The sequence below is a fragment of the Atractosteus spatula genome, chromosome 7 (assembly GCF_055471065.1).
Source record: "Atractosteus spatula isolate fAtrSpa1 chromosome 7, fAtrSpa1.hap1, whole genome shotgun sequence".
Lineage (NCBI taxonomy): Eukaryota > Metazoa > Chordata > Actinopteri > Semionotiformes > Lepisosteidae > Atractosteus > Atractosteus spatula.
The window spans coordinates 41,125,771-41,139,519 of record NC_142712.1 but is presented as its reverse complement, the minus strand read 5'-3'; the positions used below and the strand labels follow the sequence as shown (position 1 = coordinate 41,139,519).

Sequence of the window (13,749 nt, the reverse complement as noted above, 5' to 3'; positions counted from 1 at the left end):
CCCTGCTAGCAATATATGAATAATAAAGATAATTCAGTTTCCAGGAGCATCGAGAGATGTCAAGACAGATGACATGCCCTGATCACATGATCACATAATGTTTACATGATGATTATGATTACATAATTGATTACGTACTGATTACATCCAGTATGAGTAGCTTTTACAATGTTTTTGCAACAAAGTCACAGATTTCGGAATGGCATTATTGTTTTTTTGTTGTTTTTGCTATTTTCTTTAGTGTTTGAAGTGTTTGTAAAGTGATACCCTTTCAGGGTCTGATGGCAGATGTAAGATGTCCAATATAAACTGTCCTGCATCGTGATGTGTTGGTGGTGGTATTTTTAATTTATTCTGTTTCTCAACTTTGTGTTGTTAACAGCCATCCCAACCAAAGCACATTGGGCATTAGACTTTGAAGTTCCTTTGCATTTACAAAGAAGATGCCTGACTTTTGCTGATAAGAACACCATCTTTCACATTTTTCTTCTGTCTCTTGCTCTCACTTTTAAGATATTAAAGCTACTGAAGCTGTTGCTGTGTGCTGTGTGCCTGCCCTTATCATATGAAACTGCAATGAAAATCACTGTTTGCACTGAATAATTGGATCAAAGATTCACAAACTTTTCAAAGAACAAACTTGTGGCAGGAAGGAAAATGGACACAGCCAAAGGAATTAAAGACAGTGCTTTTGCACTGTTAGCAGAAAGATGGAGACTAAACCTGAACAGAATGGGGGAACAGACAGCGAATCAAGCAATCATAAATTCTACTAATGAACAGGCATCAACATCAGGTTTGTTCGGTGTTTATTGCTTTCATCCTGCCCTCTGCAGGTGTGATTACATTGTATGCAGCAGTGGCAAAGTTTGGGTGTAGGTGATTATTTAATTTTTGACACAATTACTGGATATAACTGGATACATCAGACACCAATGGCTACATCTAGCAGCTCTCTTTACTCCAGCCTGCATCGGCTTTGGGTTGTGCGTTGAGGCTAATCGACAGCACTGGCTTTAACAGAACGAGTGTACAGTTTGAATATATTAAACAGCAGAGGCGTTCCAAAAAGACTGACCAGGCATTGGTTCAAACACTGAAATGAAATGTGTGTACAGGCAATGAAAAGGGCGACATCGGACAGGAGGAGCAATGGGCAGAGAAGGCGGGTGGAAACCATTGTGGGGCAGAGAAACGTTTGGGGAGACAATAGAAGGATTTAGTTTTGGTTTTAATAATGGCGCACAATGTTAGGGCTCACATTCCAGTGCTATCAAGGATTGTGGGTTTACCCACGCTGCATCAGATAAGTGCAGTAACATGCACTTCTGCATTTTGCATTACGCATTTTATATTACTTGGACTGCTTCATATTTAATCTAACTGGAAAAATTGCCCATAGTAAAGTGGTGAAAAACATGTGCACTGTTGACACGTAAATTTGTTTTGATTCAAGTTGGAAAGTAAGCAAAAGTATACATACAGTATTATGAGAAGTATTCCAAAAGGTATTGGCTTTAAATCAGGCTTCTAAAGCAAAAGAAAAGCTCACATACGGTAAAATTTAACAATAGTTCAGGTTTTGTAAATAAGACACGGAATATCTAGGTTTTGACCACAGTCCCACTCACATTTTCTCCACAAACTGAAATTGTTGAATGGACAAAGGAGTGTTTAATGGTTTGCAGTTGTTATGGAGACCTAGTTATGATTAGGGCATGTTTAAAAGGGGTTATCTTGTTTGGTGCCAATTCAAGTAGACTTTATTAGGTAGGTTTATATTGTTTTATGAGATGGACACATTTTTGAAAACTTTAAAATGACTCACTGGAAGGCCAACATACATTTTTACTGAAGCCTTTAAAGATCAGCTAAGTGGGATCTTGTAATTCTGCAGGTTTGCTTTCCAACTCATTTCTTATGGTTCCACATCTGTTGGGCAGATCCAAATCTGTTCCAGAGTATTGGCTTAATTGGAGCAACTGAACATCCTGTCCTTTTGCAAGAAGAGTCAACATACTGTACCAGTAGACCAGCACAACATGGGAGACAATGTGCAGGAGAATGATTAGCAGAGAGCAGTGTAATGTCTGTGTGGTAGGGGAATCTCCCAAGGCAAACTGACTGATCTCTGCAGGTCTTTCCCCTTTCTTACAGGAGTGTGTACTGTGTGAAGGTCCTACTGTCATAACAAGCACTGTTGTATTTCTAAATACAACATGTTTAAAAAAAGGCAGCATGTTGTATAGTAAATACTTAAACAAACAAACATTTGAAAACATAGGAAAGGTTACAAATGATAGAGGAGGCTGTTTGGGTCAACTAGCCTGCATGGTTGCTTTACTAGCTAATTTGAACAGCTACTTGCTAATTTAAAAATCATTTTTGTGAGTTTCTTGGATCTCGCTGTTGTATACACAGCCTCCTTTCTCTGGTTGCAACAGATCTTTCTGCTGGGAGCGATGTTTGAGTGTGCTGCCAGCCTCAGACCGCTCTGGCGAAGCCTATCCGGTTGTTTTGGCGGTCGAACTCCATGTAGTAGCGGGCGATGAAGTTGGCCCCCAGGATCCAGGCGGGGCCGGTGGGCGGGGGCAGGTCCAGGCCGGTGATGGTCACCACGCACACGTCCTCCCCGAGCTGCGACTGCTGTGGACGGAGACAGGCGGTGGGTCACGAGGTGGTCCCCAAGTTCCCTTGTGCTCTTACCTTGCACTCTGCTCCTTGATTTGTGCAAAACAAGAGGCTCCTGGCAGACATGCCTGCAGTGCTGGGAGCAGAAGATCTGCCACAGTTACAAGCCGTGGGGCCCTTAGGGACAGTTAGTGTAGATGGGGTGCTCAGAAAGCAGCATCCCCCTTCTTTCCTGTTCAAAATACATTCAGGAAAGCTAAACCCCTCTCTAAGTGTTAGCGCATTTATAGGTTGGATGCACATTGCTTTTCTAAGTTAAACCTTACAGCACCAAAAGTTAGATTGTTTTTCTTTTTGCATTGTATTACTTTGCTGGTGGATCTCTAACTTTAGTAGGCACCTTGCAAGGAGTTTTAAATTGAGTGTTCTAAAGTACTGAGAATCACAGTCGTCCATGTCCCCTCCATCCTCTCAAAGTCTGGAGGGTTTTACACACCTGTGCTACCATTTGATATTTAGGTTTTTCCTTGTCTTTCAAATCAAGACTCTTTCAGATCGAGCCATCTTAATGTCAGGAAGCCATCACTTAAAGGGGAAAAGACAAGTGAGTTGTTACCAAAATGTATGCCTTATTAAATTGGGTAAAACTAAATAAAACAAAACCCACTGGAAACATGGTTGTTGATTTGACATGTGATACACAAATTGAAAGGTTTTAAAATGCTCACATGAAGCAAATAACATTGAACTTAGGGCTCTGGCGTCTTGTAAATCCCATACATATATGAAATGTCTGGAAACACAAGCCATGAGATTGAGAGGCAACATCACTTCAGCTTTTTTCAGCTGAGCTGCTCTCTTTTGCCTTATTCAGCCATCTCTCAGCATGCGATTTCAACAGTTTATTCAGCAGTTCTTTGTGCTTTGACTGGCACACACTTGTCACAACTTACAGCATCTCAGCTTCTAGACTTCACAGGATATTCTGTGTCATAATATTATACCTTATTATTCAAGAAAAATGATATTTCTACCTCCTGCATGTACACTTTTCAAACATTCCAGAAGCTGAACAGACAGTACAGTCATGTTAGGATGGCGGCATTCTCAAACATGTTTTAAATGGCTGTTTCAATGTAATTATTTTGTTAAATAGATTGGAGTGAGAAATAAACATTACTGGGAAAAGTTTCAAGTTGACTATGGATTGAATTAGTATAGTTCATGATTCCATGACTACATGCTATGTGTGGTGAATTTATAGTGTGTGACTGTGACCTACCAATTGAATGTAATCTTCTCCAGTTAATGAATACTCATGACCTCCGAAGTTGAATGAAATGCTAGGCAAGGCTTTCACCTGGTCACAGTTGACTGTGTACTGTTGGGTAGAAAGAGAAAAAAACAATCACAAAGCAAACAAAAGCTTTTTTAAAAAAATAAATCAGTGATCCTTACTGCTGATCCTGCACATTTATACGGTCTAGTTTTCATTGTATCTTTTACTGGCTTGGAATCTTATCTGTCTGTTTCTTAAAGGAAACATGGAGTTTCCATGGAGTTCCAGTTAACCTTGGATTGGAATATTACTCAGATGTCAGATGTGCTACATCTTGAGGAAGGTGTTCTTTGGAAGTAGCAGGGAAAGGCTGGGGTCAATACATTTGATGGACTTCTAGCTGTTCTATTGGTACAGTCAATTTGTCTGGTGCATGATGTTTTTTCACTTCTCATTAATGATATTGATAATGGTCAATGCAGTGGTTCAGCTGGGCTGTGAATAGGCCTGTTTAATCTTGAACAGAGATTACAGTGGATCTTCATAACTGCTTGAGTGTGTGGAATTTATTTAGCATCGGTCCAATCTCAACAGGAAAACTAAAGCCTGAGAGCACAAAGTGAGTGTCTAAACAGCAGCCTTCTCAGTGTTAGTGCTAAATGCTAAAGGTCATTTCAAGGCTCCTTATATGAGTAAGGCAGTAACTGACAAGCAAGATGAACTGAAATGCATTTTTTGGGGTTTGTAACTTTTTTTATTTTCTTTTCGCAACCTCCAATCAGCCTACCAGTTCCCACGAGACACGCACTGAACCTTTAACGGTTGCACCATAATCCTCTAAAGCAATTTAAAGATTTATGTATCTGGGACCAGAGCCAATGCCACCATAACCATAAGTTATTAAAGATACAGTACTCTCACATTCCCGAGCAGAGCTCAGAGTGAGGCCTTCTGCACTGATGCATGGTGCTTGACCACAATAATGGAACATTGGGGATCCTGTGAGTGCAACTTCCGATTCTGCCTTTCATTGTTTTCTGTAAAATACAATATGTGATTGTTCTGTTCAGGGGTTTGATTCGCTGCTTAGTTTTCCTTATTAACTGTCTCTGCATGAATTGATTACACAGTGTATGCACTAGGAACTCCCTCTTGGCTAAAGTGTTACATGAGTGAATTATGTTTCACCGCAAAAAAATTGTAGTTATAAAACCATATTTGGCACCGATCCCTGAATAGTTTCCTTTTTTATTTTTTATACCACAGCTGACAGAGAGAGAGAGACATAGAGAGAGACATTGAGAATATTGCTGTCTGTCTCAGTATTATTATTGTTTACCAGGACTAGGCAGTTGGTTCCAGGTAACCATGGCCCTTTAGGTAGGGAATCGTCTTCTCTTTTCTTTGGTGCATCTGGCGCATCTCTTTGAACTCAAAGCCCTGTCCTCCTAGCGATTGCTATCAAACTCTTGCAGATGTTATCGGTTTAATTTGCAAATAGCTCAGGCTGGCAATCACAGATCTTTTTTCTGTGTTTGTGAAGAATGTTTGATTGGGTGCAAGATATTAAAGGTGCCTTGGAAGTGTAACATGATGAACGTGCAGTAAAAAGTATTTTTTTGAAAAGATATCCCCCAGCAATAATTACCCAGATCTCTTACTGCTTGAATGAAGTATGATTGCCTCAAACGATCAGCATCACAGACTCTTTTATCTCACTTAAATATCTATTTTTTTCAAGTCATCACATGTTTTATACGTGATCAACCTCGGCTGGGTCTGATATTGAAAAACCTGAAATACCCAGTGACCCCAGATAACATCACTGATGATGTGTCCAGGTGCATCAGACTACAAACTACTGATACTGTACGTGTCTGCATGCATGCAAGTCTAGATTTCCATACCATTCTACCACATTTTTTATCACTTAAGAAAAAGATACATTAGTGACACTATTGATTTGAAATACTGTACATGCAGAGGGCTGATTTTTTATTTCTAAGGCATTGTGTTTTCAAGAGAAGTTGTCTGTGATATTGTGAGTTTCTCTTTGCTGCAAAACAATATTCTTACACACAGATGTACCTGAATAATGTGAAGATTTTTTTTGGCTGTAGGTTTAATCAGCAGACTTGAAAAGCATTAGCTATGTTAAAAGTACAGTAAATGGGCCTGTAGAATCAATGCCCAGTCACTTGCGTACCTCTCCCTCGGCCAGTTGGGTGGCTCTGATGGCCTTCATTAAGATCGACACAGAGGAGGCGGGACCTGTGATGTAGGAGGAGCCAGTGTCAATCATAGCTGCACAGCCTTCTTTACAGAAGAGCTCCTCTGCTCCCACAGATACCCTGAACAAGAGAGAGGGAGTTGTACAGAAGGGAAGAGGAATTGCAGAGAATACAATGTATGACGAGGATGAATATAAGTTTCCTTTTGCAGGAGAAGGAAAAATATATGGGCGGTGAGAACCTGCTGTGGAAGGCATGCTATAATTCTGGTTAAAGCACTTTGAACCATAGATGTATGAGAAAAGATCGTCAAAGCTAAGTAAATTGTTCACTTTTATGATAAATATAATAAGCTTTTATAGAAGTTAACTTGTATGATAAATATAATAAGCTTTTATAGAAGTTTACTTTTATGATAGATATAATAAACTTTTATAGAAGAGCTAAAGCAGCTCAACTCCAGTCCTCAAGAGCCAAAAAGTTTCTGGTTCTCTTTCCACCTGAACCCATAATTACTTAATTTAACTCATTAATTGCTTAATTAGGCAAGCTGAAGCCTTGTGTTCTAGAGAAAGGGCAAGCTATCAGAGGAGCACACTGAGCCACAGATTTCAGATTTTAGAGAGATTTCAGCCTCACCCTGTGAGCTTCACCTGCCATTTCCCCTCCTTGCTGGTTCGCAAGTAGTTGAAATTTCCAGTGTAGTACTGTGGGTCTGTCCCTCCTAAAACTATTTCCCCTCCAGGCTTGTGGTGAGGGTCCCTGGCAGACATATAGTAAGACAAAAGATAAGAAGCTCTGAATCACACACACACATTCTCACGCAATATACAGAATTGTGGAGGCAGAACCATGAGCATCAATTATGGAAAGTGAGTATCATAATTAAATTAAATTAAAGTATTTCGCTTTAGAATGACTGGAGGCTGTGTAAACTCTTGTCCAGAAATGCAAACATTCAGTTCTGTGTGCACAGGCGATAGTTAGCTGCCTGGTTTTAGCAGCAATGCAATCTGTTTATAAACAATAATATAGAGACGTCCTTGTCTTTTTTTACAGTGCATTTCAAAGATCCCTAAACACTTCACACTTCATTTCACTCATCCCTGCAGTGCAGTACTGGCCTCTCCAATAAACAGCTCATGATCTGGAAAAGTGAGACGTTTACTTCACCAATGAAATAGAAAGAGGGAAGTTTTAATTAAGGGAGCTTGTACTGGAATTAGACAGGACACCAGACACTTTCTTCTCAATTAGCGCCATGGGATCTTTAAAGACTGTTGGTAGTCTGGACTTAAGTTTAACATCTCATCTAGAGGCCTAAGCAGAACGGGCTTCCATGTGAGAAAGACAACTGTGACCAAACCTTTCTTTTTATTAAAACTCAGGGGTAAATAGTATTTGAAACTTGCTGCCTTTTTAAAATAAAACCGTCTGCCTACCTGCTGTAATAAACAGAAAAGACCTCCTCCTTTAATACGTGTTGTGATATGATGCGGTCGAAAACAGGCGTGATCCCATCAATAGCTGCATTGGGGTACCCCATCCCCAGCACCCCATCAAACTTGGCAAAGATGAAAGGCAGTGCAGGTAGCGCAGTTGCCTCAGCAAACATCTGAACCACTGGTATACCTCCCACCTGTAGGGGAGACAATGGAGATCAGCATGGCTAGCCCTTGCCTAGGGCGCCCGTACAGGGCAGGGTGTGTCTAAATGGGCTTGCATGTATTGAAGTAAAGCCAAGAGACCGAAAACCTATTTCCCCTCTTGACAATCTGTTTACGTCTTCTCTTCTGTCTCTCAGTTTTGAAGTTTTAGTTGTATCAAACAAGTAAATGAATGGAATTTTTTCAGTAAATATGAAGCTTCAGAAAAGCCAATACTCAGAATACTCACTGGTCTTAGCAAAGACCTGGTGCAGGACATTTCTAACTCATTGCCTCATTTTGAGAATATTTGAACAGACAGGTCCAATTGAAGTAATTTTAACTTCATTTAATTGTTCTATGAGCACACTCAGTACAAAAGCCTGTGGCTTGAACCTACAATTCTTAATGTTTCAAGGATTAAAAAGCTGTGCAGCTGAAATCTCCTAAATGCCCTTACTGCAGGCATCCCGCTTGCTATAAGACAGACAATACCCCTATTTTCCTACTCGGAATGAAAATTATTTTGTTCCACACCTTTTCTGTTTAGATCTCCATTTCAGACTAACTTGATTGTCAGAACATACAGTATACAGTATTACTATGTTCCACTTATGAGACGTTACAGTGTGATGTGTGCGTGTCTTGTCAAAGCTGGATTAGTCATGTTCTGATTCCTTTGATCGTGTTAGCTGGAGTCAGTTTCTGATTATACTGCAGGCAAAATGCCAAAGCAGGTCTTGATCAGTGTTTGAACACATGATTGTTATCTTCATTAAGCCTGCTGTGTAGTTACGTAGGGGCAAGAAGGCAACATTTTGAACTGTGTGATCAGGATGTAACAAAATGGTTATAGTCAAAGACAAACTGTAACTGTAAACCATAAAATCAGTGAACTGGTGATAAAAAATAATTAAGCAGCCCCCCGATGTGTCCCAGATGTCCCACAGACAGTTAAATTCCACAACAACCCAGGCTATTGGTGGGAGAAGAAATTCAAAGCCCAGGAGGTTTCCAGATTGATCATTCATGTTTAATATACTGTAACAAAGGACACTGGACATAACGTTTTGACCTTGGCTCCGTGTTTCAGAATAACGAGGAAAGACAGTTTGTCAGCGGATTGGGGGCACTTAAGACATTGATAGCTGAAGTGCTTTCACGTGAAGCTGGTTTTCTCAGTGGAATGAGCAGGCAGCGTGCAAATTTCTTGGGTGGTTTAAAATTGGTTAATTCCTCAAAAAAATGGGCAAAACTAAAAGTGCAAGAATATCTACTGTTAACATGGCAGTTGAATCAAGATGAGAATCTCATGTCCAATTGGATAAAAACACTTTACCTTTGCGGAGATGTAAAACAAGAAAATCTGGCCTCAGTTGCTTAAATTTCTGTAAAACATATTAAACTCTCAAGCACTTGAAATACAGCACACTCCCCATACACATGCACACATGTTCCTGAGTTTTAAACACTAAATTACAACCAAGTTCTTATAATGGTATGAGAACTGAACTCACCACAACCACATCCTCACTGAGAAATCCTCGGACATTTCCAGACCCGTACTGGATAGAGAAGCCTGTTCCATTCTCAATGTGAGTCCGGGATTTAGAGGAATCATACCTGTTATGGGAAACTGGAAAGTGATGCAGCAAAAAAGATGCCGTTACTGTATATCAAAACATTGCATTTAGGCAGACTTCTGTTGCTCCATCCAGAATGTATCCGTAACATTTGTTTTCGGAGCGTTCTATTTAATATCTGATTTTTGCATATAAGCTTTTACTAAAAAAGGTGACTGTGAACATGTCTGATTCCTGAAACATCTGGATAGTTGAATTGCTGATCTAGATTTAGATAAGGACATTGCAGCTGTGCAGTACTGCCCCCTGCTGGCAACAAGGAGTCAGTGCAATAACTGCGGGGCTGCATTCCCACCTGACAGCACAGATCTATACTGATGGTCTGTCTTTTAAGTTAATTAAAAGTTTGTTGTACTGGATATGGGATGCATAATTCCATCGGTTGAGGTATCTCCTTTGCAGGCAGAAGCATACTACCACGAGAGCCCAGTTTGTTTCTTTATGTAACTGAGATGGTGTAATTCCCTAATCTGTCCATCTCTCGGTACTTACAGCAGGCGGTGTAGAGAGGAGAGCAGCTGTAGGATGGGACCCAGAGGTTTGCCGAGCCGGTGTCAAATACCACATTGAACATCTGTGGAGGCGAACCAATGCTGATCTCCCCAAAATACTGCGTCTGAGACAGAGAGGGGACCAGGAAGAAGAATCGCAAAAACAGCTGTCAGAGCATTTGACGATCACTCTAACATTGCCATAATTGCCTGTGGTGGAGATAAAAAAGAACCACAACTCATTGTCGCTTTATTTTAATTTATTTCCCCTACTTTGTAAACTGTGGTGTCAGGATATGAGAGGCTACGTTGCAATCTTGCACTGGAAATTATGGGAAATGTCTTTCTTTTATAATTAACTTTATAATTAATAATTAGCACTAAAAACGCTATGGCATTTTTCTTCTTTCCTGCATCTCTTTTAAAAAAGCCTGTGCCAACCCTCAAACACTGGTGCTGTGCGCAGAAGAGCGCAAGCTGGTGTCTCATAATGCTTTTAACTCGAGCGGCACCCTTTATAACATCTCTGTAAGGGATGGCCAGTTCCGGTCCTGGGGATTCACATATTTGATAGCTTACCCTTAAATCCATAGCCTCGCACGGACTTGGAACACATGAGCTGTGGCTGTGATTTGATTTAGTTAAGTTAGGAATGGCTGGCTGTGGCCTTTGAGAGATGTGATTTTAATTTCAAATCTAATCCACTCCATTGAGTAAATCACCGGTTCCAGAGGTGAAAGCCAGTGGTTTTGGAAATTGATGATTTACAGGTGACACACAAAACATGATGGCTTGTGTTAGTCTGCAGCTACAGCTAGACATCGCTGACCTGTATTATTAATTACAGTACTATGGTGATGCACACTCCAGCAGGGTTTTCTAGCTCACTTTAACTCCTCAGCTTTGAAAGTCCCGAGAAGAAAATCAGGCAGTTGATCCAATATCTCTTGAGGGTCGGAGGTGACGTTCACTGGCCTGAAAGATCAGCACCATAATGTTGGGAGGGACACCTGATTGGTAGTCCTCAGGAGCTGCAGAGTGTTAATGGCTTTGAAAACATTTTGGTGCACAATTTATTAATTAAGCTAAGATCTTCATGAACTGGCTGCGATTTTTCCAAGTCTTGAGGAGTTACAACTTGCACATTGTGGAGTTCCAGAACTGGCCAACACTGACTTAAAAATGTGTCATTTTCTTCACATTTTAACTTTTTACTCGGTACGCATTAATTACGCATTACTCGGTCTCACATCAAGGTAGTTGGTGAGGGGGGTGGGCGCGGTCCCGTTGCTGGGAGGTGTGTCGAATCCCATCTTTTGGGCCATTTCGGCAAAGACTTGGGCTGGGGAGACGCCCATCTCTCGCAGGGTCTCCCGGATTGAGGGCATCTTTTTCAGAGAGATCCTGACGGGAGAGGAGATGAATCAGGCCGAACAGAAATCAACACACTGGAACAAAACTGTGAGTGGCCTTACCCCAGCCGAGTTCCGCTCGTTATGTTCTGTTAATTATGTACTTAAACTGGTTGAAATCAACACCTCCAGCACTAATTGTCAGCAGGGATAAATTTGTTGAGCTGCAGGATTCCACAGCTATGGTAAACCTGTATTGAAATTTAGGCATTTTGTTTTGAAATGTTTAGATAATGCTCACAGTTAATCCTTACAAATCAGTATTTTGTAGTACAAAAAGTAACCTTGTATCCTTATTAATATGTAGAGAAGAACAGACTATGTTAATGATGCGGACAGTGGGTTAATTAGATCCGATTGGTAAAAGTGATGGTTTAGCTGCTACAGAATTCCCTATGGGCTGTTCATACTGTATGTTCACCTTAAATTACTGTGATCACATGTGATCACTGAACCTTGATCAGTGCGAATTAAAAATTCACTAAATCATTTGGTTTTTTTCTCACCCACAACAAAGCTGTATTAATAACAGTTGTTAGAGCAATAGAACATGTTGTGTTGAGAAAACTTTTGTGTCTAAGATGTATAAAATATATGCAACAATGTATACATTATTATTTTTTTATACAAAAATAATTGAATATCATATACCAGTGGAAATCAAAAGTTTTAAATTATTTCCTTGGTCATTTGCATCATGTACAGAGTAATCCTGTCTGAGTGAGCCTAATCTCCTTCATGTGACACTTCAATGTCCTTTGCATTTTATACAGTATCAAGAAGGTGTGACTTCATCAAGTCATACTAGACACCTGTTTAAAACATGAAAATGAAGCATAGAAGTCCTCTTTCCTTTTCCCATCAAATCCTGTTTTTCTGCTCCTGAGGATAGGCGCCAGAGCTTATCCCTGATCTAACTGCTTTATCAAATACAGGCTCGCAGGGGACCCAGAGCCTATCCCAGCAGACATCAGGCTCAAGTCTATCGCAGGGGAACACACACACAAACAGACACGGACCTGCACACACTCACACCAGGGCCAGTTTTTGAAGAAACAAAATAGCCTACCAGTACTGTATGTCTTCGGACTGTGGGAGGAAACCCACAGAAACATGAGGAGAGCATACAAACTCCACACAGACAGCACCCCAGGATCTGAACCCAGGACCCAGAGCCTCAGCATTACAAGGCAGCACCGCTAACCCCTGTGCCACCATGCCACCCTATTTTTATAGTAATCATCGTTTTATTATTATTGTCATCTTTTTTTCCCCAATTTAAAGACCCAATCCGGGCTTTGCATCGCAGAGGAGAGGAAAAGGCATTTGGGGTGTTCTTACTAGGTCGGGGCTGTGCTTGTAAAAGTGTAGCACTGTAGCATGACAAAAGCCCCATAAATCGAATTTCAGTTACTCAAAAGCAAACTTGTAAGCCTACATTAAATCAACACAAAAGCTGTGGGAAACCGCAGTAAAACAGATTCATACTAGTAAAACTACAATGGAAAAAAAAGTCTATGGAAAAAAAATAGCCTGGTAAGTTTTCTTAAGAATTCTTAAGAATTTACTGATGTAGGGAGCCACAGGGTTCATTTTTCTTAAGCATCATTGCAAGCATTTTTTAGATATTTTTGTCTCTGGCATGCATTAGTGAGCTGACAAGTACTCTGAAAAAAATTACCTTATCAAAGCCTGGCTTGAGGTGATCATCAGCGCCAACAGGAGAGCAGCCCAGCAGCGCATTGTGATGGGAGGGGGGTGTGTGACAGCTTTCAAACAAAGTCTGTTTCCTCAGGCGATCTCTGTCTGGCAGACTGTACCTCCTCCCTTTTATACCGTCTCTTCTTTGCCCAGCAGTGCCCTGCAAGCCTCTTTTTCTAACAGCACCAAACAACCCTGTCTCCTCACCCAGCCCCTCCCCTGGTGAAGTGGTCCCAGAGCTGTGCGACCTCTGACCTCAGAGAAGGGGTTGAGACGGAGAGCAGCGACACAGAGCGTTCCCAAGATAGCGTTCTCTCAGAGGGAGGCACTCCTTCACCCTGGAGTTAGCTGTGAAGTAGAGGCTTTTAGTGATGGGTCAACAACATGTTAATGGAGCACAATCTTTTGTTTCAAACAGGAAATAACATACAAATTAAGGAAGGTAAAGAAAGAAAAAGTGCTCACAGTGACCTGTGTTACCGGAAGTCCCCAGGTCTTTTGGATCCTCTAAGATGAGCATTAATGACCTTTTTGTTAGAACTGTTCTATATTGTGGTGTTCCAGGTGTGCCAACAAGGTGGTCTATGAAGGTATGACTCCAGAAGCAACAAATATGTCTTAGGACAGGCCAGGGGAAACATGGGGTACTCCTGAAAATTACACACACATGCTCATGTTCTGGTCCTCCCACAGTGGGAAGAAAATGCTTTTTGTT

General features: G+C 40.9%; 1 protein-coding gene across 1 annotated transcript; it reads right to left on the bottom strand.

The window, feature by feature from the left end:
• Window positions 1-1,190: 1,190 nt before the first annotated feature.
• Window positions 1,191-13,135, bottom strand: ren (renin). The gene is made up of 9 exons (XM_088920872.1): window positions 13,015-13,135; window positions 11,172-11,325; window positions 9,923-10,046; window positions 9,305-9,423; window positions 7,584-7,780; window positions 6,781-6,903; window positions 6,117-6,261; window positions 3,914-4,012; window positions 1,191-2,646 (listed from the first exon to the last, which is right to left on the bottom strand). The coding sequence occupies exons 1-9, from the start codon at window positions 13,074-13,076 to the stop codon at window positions 2,485-2,487; spliced, it is 1,185 nt and encodes a 394-aa protein (XP_088776998.1). The 5' UTR covers window positions 13,077-13,135; the 3' UTR covers window positions 1,191-2,484.
• Between the last annotated feature and the right edge of the window lie 614 nt (window positions 13,136-13,749).

Bases quoted from the DNA above. Each gene is read 5' to 3' on its own strand.
- ren (XM_088920872.1), bottom strand. From the start codon at position 13,076: ATGCGCTGCTGGGCTGCTCTCCTGTTGGCGCTGATGATCACCTCAAGC. The intron at 10,047-11,171 runs GTGAGACCGAGT...TCTCTGTCTCAG, and splicing joins CCCTCACCAACTACCTTGAT to ACGCAGTATTTTGGGGAGAT. The intron at 9,424-9,922 runs GTAAGTACCGAG...ATCACTTTCCAG, and splicing joins TCCTCTCTACACCGCCTGCT to TTTCCCATAACAGGTATGAT.